The 13,991-nt window shown below is 41.0% G+C and overlaps 1 protein-coding gene across 2 annotated transcripts in view; it reads right to left on the reverse strand.

Annotated features, from left to right (window-relative positions):
* The window catches only part of DNAI1 (dynein axonemal intermediate chain 1), a 134,921-nt gene that overhangs the window by 120,138 nt on the left and 792 nt on the right, over positions 1–13,991 (reverse strand). Inside the window, exons 2-3 of one of the 2 annotated variants that reach the window (XM_052670111.1) lie at positions 1,458–1,526; positions 687–755 (exon numbers count right to left, since the gene is read on the reverse strand). In XM_052670111.1, the coding sequence (XP_052526071.1) occupies positions 687–755; positions 1,458–1,526 (138 nt within the window). The remainder of the gene's footprint in view (positions 1–686; positions 756–1,457; positions 1,527–13,991) is intronic. The other variant, XM_052670112.1, reaches the window with a different exon arrangement.

Raw genomic sequence — 13,991 nt, forward strand, 5'->3', positions numbered from 1 at the left:
ATTACTTCTTAAGTGTTATAATATAAGCTACACTTAGACATTAGATTAAGATACAAAGCTGCTAGGATGTGACTTCTGGATGAATGCTGTTTTCTTGCAAAAAACAGTAGGTCTGCATTCCTGCAGTGGTGAGAGCTGCTCTCCTGGGGCTAGACTAGAGTTGGTATCATGATACAATATCATTAATAGGAAACGGATCACTGCAGGGATGAATTTCAATTACTGGTCATTAAAGATAAACGGCTAGAACACGAGGTTGCTGATTACAGTGTTTAACTGCTCAGCATAAAATTTCTCCCTCAGTTTGAAATGTGTAATGAGTTGTTTTAAAATAAATCAAACACTTTTTTAAATGCAGGTCTCTCCGGTCTATTAAACTGTATAGCCATATGGAGCTGTCAATGAATACAGGGTGTAAGTGAAAGCTGTTTGCAAGACCTAGGAAAGCTACGCTATCAGCAGAGCAGCACAAAGGTAAAAAGCACGTGATGTGTAAAAGCACACAGTGCCTTAAAGTAACAGAGAATTTTGCATATGCCAGAAGCCATGGAAATTCACAGGCTGCAACTTTTTTCTCCTAAAGGTAAAGGAAGCCAAAATGAAGCAAGCTGAAAGGAAGGTCAGGCTCCTCAATTCTCAAAAGACTATGAGGGCAAAACAGCTGTTTGTGATTTAATGCTACTCACATGAACACCTGCTTGTAGCACACTTTTCATACACAATTCAATGCCAGTTAGTTCAGAGCTGTTATTTTTCTAGTGACAAAGATAAAAATAGTGTTGGGTTTTCTGTGTTTTTTTTTCATTTTTTTATTTGAAAATCAATACCTTTCCCTTTTAAGAGACTTAAAAAGGGGGGAAAAATAACAGGACTCTAATTTATTCTTAGAAGGCAAAAAGTTGTTTGTCACAAGGTCTGTTTAAAAGCATGTAAATTGTCCTTCCCCCATTCATACCAATGGTGATAAACCCATCTACATCAGCTTACGTTTTGTCTCTGTAAATGAAGAAGTAGATTAAGATTGTTATTCTAAGCACTTATCTGCCTGCCAGTGAAAGAATTGACAGGAGTTAAAAAGTCAAAAACTTAACAGTATTCTCCCTAATGCTTGTATTCCTATGTTAATAAACAAATCTGGAATATGTTTTGAATTTTCTAACCAAAGCAGGCAGTTTTCTCATAGCCTTTGTCAGCTTATATTTTGGAATTTATATCATATACTTAAAAAAAAATTAGTTTTATTTTGCAGTTTACCAAAATTCTGCCTTTGTTTTAGCTTCCATTTCTATTCTACATTGCTAGTGTAATTCCCTTCTCAGTGGAACCCCTTATTATTAAATCAATTGGAATGTTAATAGCGCCATAAAACAAGTCGTTGCTCAGGCAGAATCTAGTTTGCATCTCATAGACAAAGAAAGAAAAATGATATTTTAAAACTCATGGATTTGTGAGCTTACCCGTTTTTTAGTTGAAGCCCCATAAAGCCTCGGTTGTACAGCCTTTCCTCCTGGAGGTCCATTTTGGTTCTGAAGTGAGAACAGACCCAACATAAAAATTTAAAACACTCTGTTCCCCAGTTTAACTGGAGTAGAATACAACTTTAATGTGCTTGCTAAGGTTTGCTGCAATGGTATTTTTCAAAAGCCAGATACACCAGTATTTTATTCTAAATGTTTTTCTGAATGAAAGGCAGTCATAAACAAAATATAAGACAAGTACAACAGAATGGAGAAATGCGAGGCTCTGTCCTTAGCATGCCTTATCTGTGGTTCACACATGTCACACACACCAGGTTCTAGTACCTCACTCAGATACACCAGAAAGACCACTCTCGCCCCAAATGCTTGCATGTCACAGTGAGGTCAGAGACAGAAGGCTAGCACCTACAGAGAGGAGATTACTGAAAAAAGCATTGAAAACTGATCAACAACTGGGAAGTTAACCACCAACAACCTTCTTAAGTGCATCACAGCAAAGAAAAAATTTAAGATAGGCTTTAAGGGGAACAGTAAAACAACAAAAGCCTCATAGCGTCATTCTAAAGAAGGTTGCCCAGAGGTTAAGAAAAAATGCAAGGACAGCAATGATAAAGATTTGTGAAGACTCTACAGAAAGCAGAAAAGGAAGGGAAAGGTTCTTTTGAGAAGATGCTGGGAGACAGATTAGGTGAAGAACTCAGAAAGCAAAGAATGAAGTAAACGTATTTTAAAAGGAAAACTGATAAACAAAGGAGAAGACATCAGAGGCTTTAACAAGAACAGTTTAAGGATGGACCCAGGTAACATCAGATGGGACTGGTGGGAAAAGCAGAGTTTCCCTTTGGAAAAACCGTTTGATTTTGTCACATGGAAGAAAATACTAGAGAAGAAGGAATGAATACAGTGAGGTGGAGGGGTAAGCTCCCATGTGTTTATCATTTTTCTTTAGAAGAACATAACAGTGTACCTCTCAGCTAGCCAGGTACAGCTCCAAAAGTATTCAAAAGCAGGTATTTAAAGTGCTTTCTCCAGGATGTCCTTTCAGCTCCAGCGGATTTTTGAACCTGAAATACTGTCCTTTTTGTTTCATGTAAGTGAACCTTTTTCTCCACAAAATTAATCAGGCACTTTGGAATCCATGCTGACTGTTAGCATGGACAACTGCCTACATCAAGGACATGTACAAGCCTTGCTAACGGGAGCACAGATGTGTATATACAAAGAACCACTGCTCTCTGTTAAAGCCTGCTAGTTGCTGTTTCCGTCTGGTTTTCCCAGTTCTCCAGCTGGAAAGCCTAGTTTTACATTATCTTTGGTTTGTCCCCTTTTCTGTATTTCTTATTGATAAGTTAAAAAGCATGAGATGCTACACAAATTCCTAGGCTCTTCTCATGATTCCTCTTTGTTATAAAGCATAAATATTCACTTCTGTTTCTTATTAAAAAATTAAGTACCTGTAATCACTTTCACACAGAATCTCCAAGTCTTATTTCTAAAGTCCCATTACTTATTGCGATGTGGCAAGACATTTCCAGGAAGGAAAATATTTTCAGACGAGAACAAAGTGGAGCAGAGATGAGAGACCGTGACTTTCAGTGTTGTTTCCCATCATACAAGCTGTAAGAATGCTGTTACTAACAAGGTGCGATTATTTCTATTCCAGAAAATGTACACTAAAAGTGATGACAAATGAGCAGACTGATACTAATTTCTAAGCTTAGAAAATGTGCCTTACTTTGAAATATAAATTGTCATTAGTCAAATGGACACATACAAAAGGAAAAAATCAGAAAAAATAATTACATTTACTTTAAAACCCTCCGTGGGGTGATAGCAGAGCATAGCAGAGGGCCCAGAAGCCTTGGCATTACAGCCCCTATTATAACCATGGGATAACACAGACAGCTTGCTTCCCCCATGGTACTGCTCAGCAAGAGAGCATCCTGTTCTGCAAGGAAGATATTACATGTGAAATAGATATGAAAAAGGCAACACAATTTAAAACAGAACTTCAGAGCAGAATATTCTTTAGATCTGAATCAAAAACAAACTCTTAATTCTAAAGAGGAAATAAAGCCTACTCACTATTACCCTTTGTAAATGAGCATTTAAAAGCATTTATCCAGCTGTAAAGGCATTGACAAGGCAATCTGAGGGTAATTGGTTTTGGCAGTTGCACACATTTCAATTAACATACTCTAAAGAGCCACAAGTGAATAAATATCTGGAACCGTATTAAAATCCAAAAGTGACATTGAAGAGAGCTGGGATTTGATTCCAGCCTGTGGAAGCAGCACAAACCCTACCCCATTCCCACACTTAGAACTTTGCAGGACAGAGTGTGAGCTTAGGTATTAAAATGGCAGCAATAATGCAGCAGAGCACAGAAGTGAGGAACAATGTAGGACAATGCATAGCAGCACAACCCCAAGGCTGTGAAAAAGGCACAAATCACCACTATAACAGGGCAGTCTGCAGGTCTTGGCTTCTTGCTGTCATTCTCCCACTCTCGTTTCTCTGAACTCCTCAGGTCAGGAATGTCCTTCCTGATGTGGCCATGCATGCTTGTTACTCAGCTCTGTAATACACGATTGTCATTACTAGCTATGTGTTCTGGGCTCTGTACTAGACTGCAGGTCCTCAAGACTGAAGCTGGTTGTCTGAACTCTTCCTGGCCTACCTGCAGCTTCGTTTTACTCACTTTAGCTGGGCAGCAATTTTTCTAATTGATCACAGGCCTATGGCTTGTCTGCTCTACTTTTATTTTTGTAAAGAACCATCCATAGTTTTACGACTGTAGCATAATGCAGAAGGAAAAAAGGTCTGGTGCACAAAAAAAAACCCTGGAAGCAGAGATATAGAACATGGCAAAGAGGAACACAAGCACAGGATGATTCATAATAGGGCACAGGATTGGCACTGGAGATTTCACAGCTGCAAACAGTTTACCTTTGATCAGCAGAAGAAATGCAGACCTGTCAGCCTGGGCAAAGATGGTTTTAGGGATAACAAAAGCAAACAAAGAAACAAAAACCCAGAATCATAGAATGGCTTAGGTTGAAAGGGGAATCTAACACTTGAAAAACATCACATGTCAGATGCAATGTTGAACAACACACCGACAAAGGTGTAAGAAGTGTGTTAGTTATCATAGAAAGAAACCTCAGTCGGGTCCTAGAGTGAGGAAGAAGAAACCATCAACATGGACATCTTATCCTTCCCAGTGAAGGACCTAGATGCTAACATCTTGCCTCCCTGTTCCCAAAGACCAGTGCTAGCAGAATGAAGCTATTGACCTCGGAACCCAAGGAGCAGAAGAGAGGCGACTACTCCACCAGAAAAGGGACATAAAACTAAGAAGCTTGCATGCAACAATTTTAACCTACATTATTATTACTGTTACGCACAGAAGTATTCTGACCATCCACGTGGTGCTGGGGCAGCTTGCTGGGGGCTCTACCAGCAGCTACACTGATTTCCCTTCAGAAAGGGGCAAGAACACTACTGGCAGGACAGTTAATAACCACACCTCTAATCTCTGGTACTTTGAAACACAGAACACATCACCACCACCCCAAGTCCTAACATACCTCAGGATTACTTGGCTATCACACAAATACTTGGCTACATGCTACAGACACAGCTAACACAGAGACCAGTCTGGCAACAAGCAATCTGAATGTAGAATTTGTTGGATATACTGAATTGCAGGCACAGAATATTCCACAGAAGCTAATACAAAAAACAGAAGGCAGCATTCTGGAAGCAAACATCATTCCTGCAGGGGTGCGTGACAACAGCCCATGTTAGCAAAGTGCCTGAGGCAATGCAAGGTTCATGTCCAAGAACCTGAAATTGCTGCAATCCAGCTGGAAGGTGACACAGATAGAGGGATATGTGACGAGATGCTAAAATTTTGGTAATATTTGCACCATGGAAGATGCACTAAAACTGACAGGTCTCTTTAAACTGTTAAAAGAAGCAAGGTGAAGAACAAAATTAGGTCAGCCAAGAATAAAAAAACATTTTACATCACCTCCAATTCAGATAATAGTCTAGCTGTGCTAGTTGCTGGAAAAGACAGCCATTTTCATTGGTGTGCCTGTGCTGGGTCCTTTTGTTAATTCTTTCACAAGCTCCAGCTTCCTGTAGATCTTTCCCAAACCAGCACACAGTTCTTCTCATATCTTTCCTTAAAAATCCTCTCTGTCACGCTAGCTGTAGAGTTCTCAACAGCTGGTGTCTTGCCACCAGAGCTCAGAATGATGACCGCTGTTTCCTCATCATTCTGTTACTCCCTCAATGTGTTACACATAAGCTACTGTTTAAACTGCAATCCTTTTGCACTGACAGCTCCTTCTCTCTTCTACACAACATAGTGTTTGTGCAAGGGAAAGGTCACAAATACATTTGGACGTATAAATAATAAACTAGAACTGTGAATCAGCATAATCAGATATTCACCAGCAAGGTGCTAATGACAGGGGCTGGCCTTCATACACACATCTCTAAAATTCAAGCACATCTTTGCTCTTATATAACGAGCTACAGAAGTGAAATAAGAAAGTTAGCATGCTATTTTATTAGGACCTCAAAGAGAAGTGCTCAGAAGCAAGAAAATGCAAGAATTAAGGTTGCTGGGGCAACCTTCAATTCATCCCATTGAGCACAAGCATGATACATGGCTTAATTGCATAATCACACACCTTTTTTTATACTTTCCCTGCCTCACTTAAGCTCTCCCATGTGCAGAATATGGACAGAGTTGAGACAATAAGTTGCTGTTAGTATTTTGGTTTATGTTGGTCATCTAGTCAAACACTCAACGAAGAACACTTAAATCCAAATAGCTAAGTTTTAGCTAATTCTCCACAAACTGGAGACAGCCTTGCCACGGAAAACATCATAAGCCTTCATAAATTTTAATTAAACAATGTTAATAGTAATTATTAAATTCCTTTAAATAATAATTATTAAATTCCATTCTAACTAACAAGAAGAAGAGTGTGAATACGTGGAATTTATATTAGGGAAAAAGAGACACTGTTGCTAGGGAAATCAGGAACAGGTAGGTGGGACAAAATAGTTGCAAGGAGTTTCTTACCTCCCAATCATCATCTTAACTCAGAGCACTGAGGGATGTGCTCTAATGCTCCACCGAAAAATGCCAAAGTGTGAACTCCTGCATGTTGAAAATGTTTCATTCTAATGATTCATCATTTTATGTTAAATAAATGGACAGATTATTGTAGTTCCCATGCTGAAAAGAAATAGCAGTGATAATACCTAAATTTAGGACATATATAAAACTCAGGCGACCGTTGCTTTCTGGAGCTTTCTTCCAGGAGGTGTTTCTGACGGTACCTAGAAATTCCTCCCTGAGTCAGATGTCAGATACACTGTAAGACAGGTCGACTGTGCTAAGGCAAAGATACAGTAATCTAACAGGATGATGCTGCTGAAGAGAAGAAACAGCTGAAAACTGATGCTTTAAATGCCACTTAATTTTCCTTTTCCTTGCTTCAGCTCCCTCTGCTGCAGACAAGCCAACAAGAGATGGAAACGGGCAGAATCAAGCCTTCAGCAGGAAGTTTTCCTGTTGCTGACCTCTCCAGAAAGCATTTCTAACTCTATTTTTAGGTTGAGTGCTTCGACTGTCTCCAAGCGAAATTATTCTAAATAATTTTAAGTATAAAATAAGAACATTATAATAAGAACAAGCAAATTATCACTTTCCAAGGGACACTGCTGTGTATCAAAGAAGCACTTTAAGGCTGGCATTTAGGAAAAGCTGTCCTATATTTGCATCTGCATTACAAACATGTAATGGCAGTTTTATGAAAGTTCTGCCCTCGACACCTTGGAATTAATGTACTTCTGCCTGGACAGAAAGAAAATAAAGAAACATACACAACCGTCCATTCATGTCTCTTACTTATTCTTACTTATTCTATCCACAGTGATTATTACTCTCTCTTTCTGTTAGTGATGTGACAGCCGCCCATTGCTGATCCTAGACTCATCCACTGATTTTATATAAAATGGACAGAACAATGGGTACCTGCCTTCCTGATGAACAGCAAAAGCTCTGAAGCTTTTTATAAGTCATCTGGTTTCCAGACATGTCTGGTTCCTTTTTAACAGACATTTCGTAAGGCCCTACTGCTTAGTTATTTCATCTTACACTGCATTAAACCTCTGAATTGTCAGTGGCAGTGCTGATGGTAAATAAATCATCCTGCTGTCAAAGAAAGAAGAGATTTACTCTCATGAGCAAGTGTTCATTTAATAACCAGGTCAAACCCTCCAGTCACAACTGCAGAAATCCTTCTGGAAAAATGTCTGTACCACTCACAAGCTGACCGAAGGCCTGCCCTGATTAATCAGGTAGGAGCCACAACCACGCCAGCATGAGCGCTCTCCTCCTGTCAGGACAAGGCTCCTCACTACCGCCTTTGCTGAGTGGTTCCTCCTTCCCCTTCACTTCAGCTTAGACCACCTCGTCCACACCAGCTCTTACAACTGGCCACCACACATACATAATAAGACGAGGAGCCGGGCACACCACTGTACAACAACTCCTTGAGTAACATGAAATTTCTCCTTGTTCTTAAAGAATAGAGTGGGTACAGCACACCTGGATTTGCAGATCCTGCCTAAAACACCAAAGAACTCAGCAGGGATGATGGAGTTTCTACAAAACTGAACTTAGTTCATATTAGGCAAATCTTCCAAAGGCTGCAAATTGATTACCTATTAATGGAAAGCCCATTGCGAAACACTGACAAACCCAGCCTAAATATTTTTTAAGATTTTAAAGAGATATGCTGGCAGCCTTTCTGCTCCCCACACCAACTGTTTTCAGAAGACAATCAGACTGCAAGGTGGAGCAATCACAGAACGCTCCTGTTAAGGTTACTTATCTTCCTGAGCATGGACATCATCGTTCCTGCTTCCTCTGGAGCTCACCAAATAGGTTAGCAAGTCAAGGGGAAAAAAAGAACGGAATTCCCTGTAGGATTCTAAAGGAGAAGAGGGAGAGTCATTATAAGCAGTGGACTTGAATTTTCTGTAAAACTGTTTAATAATCTCCTGCTAGCTTTCTATTCTTGTTTTGAATATTAGCAGTCTCCATAGTAAAATACCACTTGGCAAAATGAGCAGATTAGTATGGCATGAAAACAAAGCCAAGGGAAGCAAAACGACTTGTGGCCTGCCCTGCAGCAGACATCCATTTACATCACTAGGGATGCCAATTTAAGTGCTATTTGCCAAGACATTTTAAAGTGACACCAAACAAAGTGTTTATTTTATATTTCATGGATGGTTTCATGCATATACCTAACAGCCAACAAGGACCTTAAAGGCTGTGCTTGCAGAAAGTATGTGTCTGCTGGCTGCATTTTGGGAGGGGGCCTCTCTGTCCCTCCTTGGCAACTTGCTGAGCAGCCAAAAAAAAGTTGCTGACACTGTCAGTGCGGACAAGCCAACGTGACAAGGGTAAGGAGGAACGCCTTGCTGTCCAAATTCAGAACTTTTCTTAACAGAGCACAAGTTACCTCCTTCTGACAGCAGTGTTGATCCTTTGTGGCAATCTAGGCAATCTAGTTTTACCTACTGAAAATAAAAAGAGATGTATGCAGTGTCAGCTAAGAAACCATAGGCAAATCAGTGGGCTCAGCCATGGAAGAACGTAGCAGCACTGGGTACACTCCACTGCAGAAAGCAAGGATGAGCCACAAAATAAAGAACTGGAACTCTGGATCCAGCACAAGCAACACCTTCAACAGCACACCTGACAACCACGTTTAAAATAACTGTTTTTATGAATCTTCAGCACACCAGGGCCAACAGATTGAAGTCCCATGCCTTACCAACAACTTTCTGCTAGCTCTTGTACATACCACACAAGGTTTGCATTTTTAAAACATTATACCTCAGAGTGTCCAGTATGTCATACTCAGGATCTCCTTTTCAAGAGAGCTGAGAACCTAATTCTTCCATCCATCTTAGCCTGATTAGAAACATTGTCCAATACCCTTCTGTAATTCTGCACTTTCTCAAAATGCTGTGGGTCTTAATGGTATGTAACAAATTTCAGATCAGAAAGGAAGGATGTTAGTGAAGTACACAGAATACAAAAGTCTTATTATTTACAAAGCTGCACTGTAAACACATGGATCGAGGCATACTCGAATGCTTCTTATTAATATCCACAAACATACCAAAGCCTAATGATGCTTCTAATAAAGGTTCAAGTCACATCAAATGATTCATTTTAAATCCACTTCACTTCATCTACTGCCTTCATCTCTGACTTTCTGGCATATTTTCATCCAAGGATATGGGAGATTCCATTCAAAAATAAACAAAACAAGATCAGGTGGCAGGAGACTGAACCAAAGGCTGAAGTCACTAGGATGAACAGACAAAAGAATGAAATAAAGCAAGAAACTGATGTCAGAAGAGAGAGAAAATAAAAGACAGGCACAGAAGAAGGACAGGCAACCACCACCTAAAAGGGAAAAGAAGAAAAAGAATTGATTACAAAGCACTTGAAGAGCACAGGGCCATGAAAAAGAAGGAGGGACTGGAAGTGACACATGACAAAGGAAAGAAACAGGTAATGTTCAGGTAACTACCTCAGCTTTGAGAACAATCTCAGGGAGAAAAATTTCAAAGGGAAAGCAGTCAGCAAAAAAATCCTGGGAGGCATAGCAGAACAAAGAAATACATAGAAAATAGATCAGAGGAATGAAAAGCGCAGGGACAGGTGAAAAGACCATAGTGCTTAGAGGAGAATTTGCAATGAAAGAGACAAGAATGGAAAGACAGGAAATTATGCTCAGTAGAAAAAACATCATCTCATAGGCAAGTAGCTGGCTTGTTTCCTGCCTCACTATGAACATTAGCAGAGAGTAGGCGTGTGTCTGAGATAGAAGTGCATTTATTTTCAAAACAGATTTTCTTGGCAAGAATTGAGATCTAGACCTTGACTCACCAGTTAATTTTATAGTAGCCACCAGGCCACAGTAAATACAAATCAGGCCCTGACAGTGCAGCGAGTGGTGCAGAGGCACAGCCGTCCCTGCCATGACTCTCACTGCCCCTGTGACATGGGCTTGCTTTTAAATCGGTGGAAATGAGACAGAAGATTCTGGACTGCAAAGCCAAGTCGTGATCCACACAATTCCTCCAAGGCAAGAAAATTCTTGTAGATGAAAGTACGTGAAACAGCAGTCATATTTAACAAGCACAAGGCAAACGTAGGCAAGGAAATACAGGGCAGGTTAAAATGATTTTCTCTTCACTTATGGTAATGAAAGTTATGTGAGAAGACAAAAATCCAGACTTTAAACAGTTCATGATGTTTCAAGCACATTAAAATGAACCAAACGCCTTTTCAGAACATTAATTAAGCTTTTCAAATAACGTGTGAATGAAAATCTAGACATTTAAAAATCCTTGAGATAAAGGTTACTGAAAATGATTGAAAATGCTTATATAGAAATTCTAAAGCTAAGAGAAACTGGAATTCAGTGCAAAATATTTAACCCCAAGTTTAGTTTATATCCTTATTATTATCACTGGGTTTTACAATCTTGCATAAACATCTTTATTATCAAGGACTGAATGCAGTCTTTGGTTCTGAATTACAGTACTTTGTGAACTTTTTAAAGCCTTTGTAACTCAACAACTGTACTTCTTAGTAGAAGCATTACAAAAGTTACAGTGACCCTCTCTCTTGCTTTTTTCAGCCCCAAAGCCCAGAAGCCCTATAACCAGACGTGCAGGAAAAAAAATGAAATGGCTCCAAAGACATCAAGCCTATGAAGAACCACTTAGGTAATGGTTCTTAGTCCTCAGCTGCAGGAGCTGGCAGGTCCAATCTAGCTCTGCTACCCTTAGCTGACTCAAGCTTCATGAATTATATAGGTCTATGTAAACTATTCACAGTCATTGTGTAGACAAACTGTAGTACAGATCAGTTGCTCTTGGCTAAACAGAAGTTACTTGGCCATAAAGAGGACTACATGAGGAAAGATAAGCAATGGTTTCTGCTCCTTTGTTGTTGCATGTACCCTGAAAGAGCTGCTGCCCTCAGCACTCAGATCACTGAAGCTTGTCTGGGGATTCCAGATACCATCTCACAGCTTTGAACACTTTCATCTGTCCCTCTTTCAGCTTCACCTTTCCTTGTCAGTTACAGTTTGCTAGCAGACACTCTGGATTGAGGAAGCAGGCTGCTTGTTCTGGGTCACTTCAGGATTACCTATGCTAATCCCTTTTTTACCCCTTGGAGATCAAAAAATGTTGGGATTGATCAAAATCTATTAAGGAAAAGATTTTACCTGCCAAATTGCCTCTGATTTTAAGTCAAACACCTTGATACTACAGCAGTACATGAGATACAGGAGTGAAGGTACCTGAGCCCTTCCTCCCGCAAGGTGGAGTATGTGGGCAGCCTGCCATGCCAATGCAAAGCCTGAAGCATGCAGTAAGATCAATGGACGTACATTCACCCATACTGCTGACCCCAGAGCAGGGTTAGGTCCTTATCAGTTCAGAGACAATCTAATTTCATTGCCTGAACTGAGAGACCAAAGAGTAAAACAAAAAGAAACTGACAAAAGCTATGTACAATATGCTTTTTTTTTTTTTTTTTTTTTTTAATTTTTAAAAACAGATTTCAACATGCTAGTTCTGTCTTTGAAAGGATCTCAGTGTGGGAACATCTCATGTGCACTAAAACCTGACCCACAAGGGAACTCCATGCTGTTACAGCTCTGACGTGGCATGACATAATACCGCCTGGAAATCTGCTGCGATCTCACAGAACATAACATTGCGGTTGCACAGTGTGGGGTGCACAATCATAGCATGGCTGAGGTTGAAGGAGACCTTAAATATCATCCAGTTCCAACTCCTATTTGTAGGCACTAGGTCAGGTTGCCCAGGGTGCCATCCATGCCAGCTCTGAATGCCTCCAAAGGATGGGGCACCCACAGCTTTTCTGGGCAACCTGTTTCAGTGCCTCACCTTTACCTCTGAGTAAAGAGTTTTCTCCTAACATCTAACCGAAGTTTCCTCTCTTTTAGTTTAAATTAATTCCTCCTTGTTCTAGCACTATTAGAATGTGTAAAAATTCAGTCTCCCTCCTGCTTATAAGAATCACAGAATCACAGAATTGTAGGGGTTGGAAGGGACCTCCAGAGATCATCGAGTCCAACCCCCCTGCCAAAGCAGGTTCCCTACAGCAGGTCGCACAGGTCGGCATCCAGGCAGGTCTGGAACATCTCCAGAGAAGGAGACTCCACCACCTCCCTGGGCAGCCTGTTCCAGTGCTCCGTCACCTCACTGTAAAGAAGTTCTTGTACACATTTGTGTGGAACTTCCTATGCTGCAGCTTATGTCCATCTCCCCTTGTCCTGTCTCCACGTACCACTGAAAAGAGACTGGCCTCACTGGCCTTGGCAAAGGATCGTTTGGTGAAGTGTATAAAGGGGTCGACAACCGCACCAAGGAGGTGGTTGCTGTCAAGATTATTGATCTGGAGGAGGCTGAGAATGAAATTGAGGACATTCAGCAAGAGATTACAGTGCTTAGCCAGTGTGACAGTCCCTACATCACCCAGTATTATGGCTCCTACTTGAAGGGCACCAAGCTGTGGGCAATCATGGAGTACCTGGGAGGGGGTTCAGCCTTGGATTTGCTAAAGCCAGAGCCCTTGGAAGAGACTTACATAAGAAAGCTTATGTAAGCTTTCTTCAAGCTGGAAGACCATAGTGAGGTCTTCCCAGAGCCTTTCCCTCTCCTGTTTAGACAAGGGCAGCTCTCTCAATCTTTCTTCATAGGACAGGTGCTCCAGCCCTCAGATAATCTTCATGGCCTCCCTCTGGATCCACTCCAACAGCTCTGCATTCTTGCTGTACTGGTGGCCTCAGATCTAGATGCAGTACTCCAGATGGGGCTTCATGAGAGCAGAGTAGAGGGGAGCAATCACCTCCCTCTCCCTGCTGGCTACTCCTTTTTTGATGCAATTCAGGATATTGTTGGCCTTCCGGCCCACAAGCACACACTGCTGGCTCATGTCCAGCTTTTCATTCATTTGGGCCCTCAAGTCTTTCTCCACAGGGCTGCTCACAATGTATTCTTCTTCCAGTCTGTATTCATATCTGAGATTGTGCCAACCCAAGTGCAACTCATTGCACTTGGCCTTGTTGAATCCCTTTAGGTACTCATGGGTCCACTTTTTGGCCCTGCTCAGGATCCTCTGGATGGTGGTCTTTTCTTTTGTTTTGTCAGCTGCACCACTCAGCTTGGTGCCATCAACAAACTTGCTGAGTACACTCAATCCCATGGCCATTAGCAAAGATGCTGAAGAGCACCAACCACAAGATGAACCCCAGGGGGAGACCACTCGTTCCACCTGTACATTGAGCCAATGGCCTCTTGCTGTGACCATCCTTTATCCACTAAATAGACCACCCTTCAAATCTCTCCAGTTTGGAG

Source organism: Tympanuchus pallidicinctus, unplaced genomic scaffold (genome assembly GCF_026119805.1).
Source record: "Tympanuchus pallidicinctus isolate F22 unplaced genomic scaffold, pur_lepc_1.0 scaffold9, whole genome shotgun sequence".
NCBI classification, from domain to species: Eukaryota; Metazoa; Chordata; class Aves; order Galliformes; family Phasianidae; genus Tympanuchus; species Tympanuchus pallidicinctus.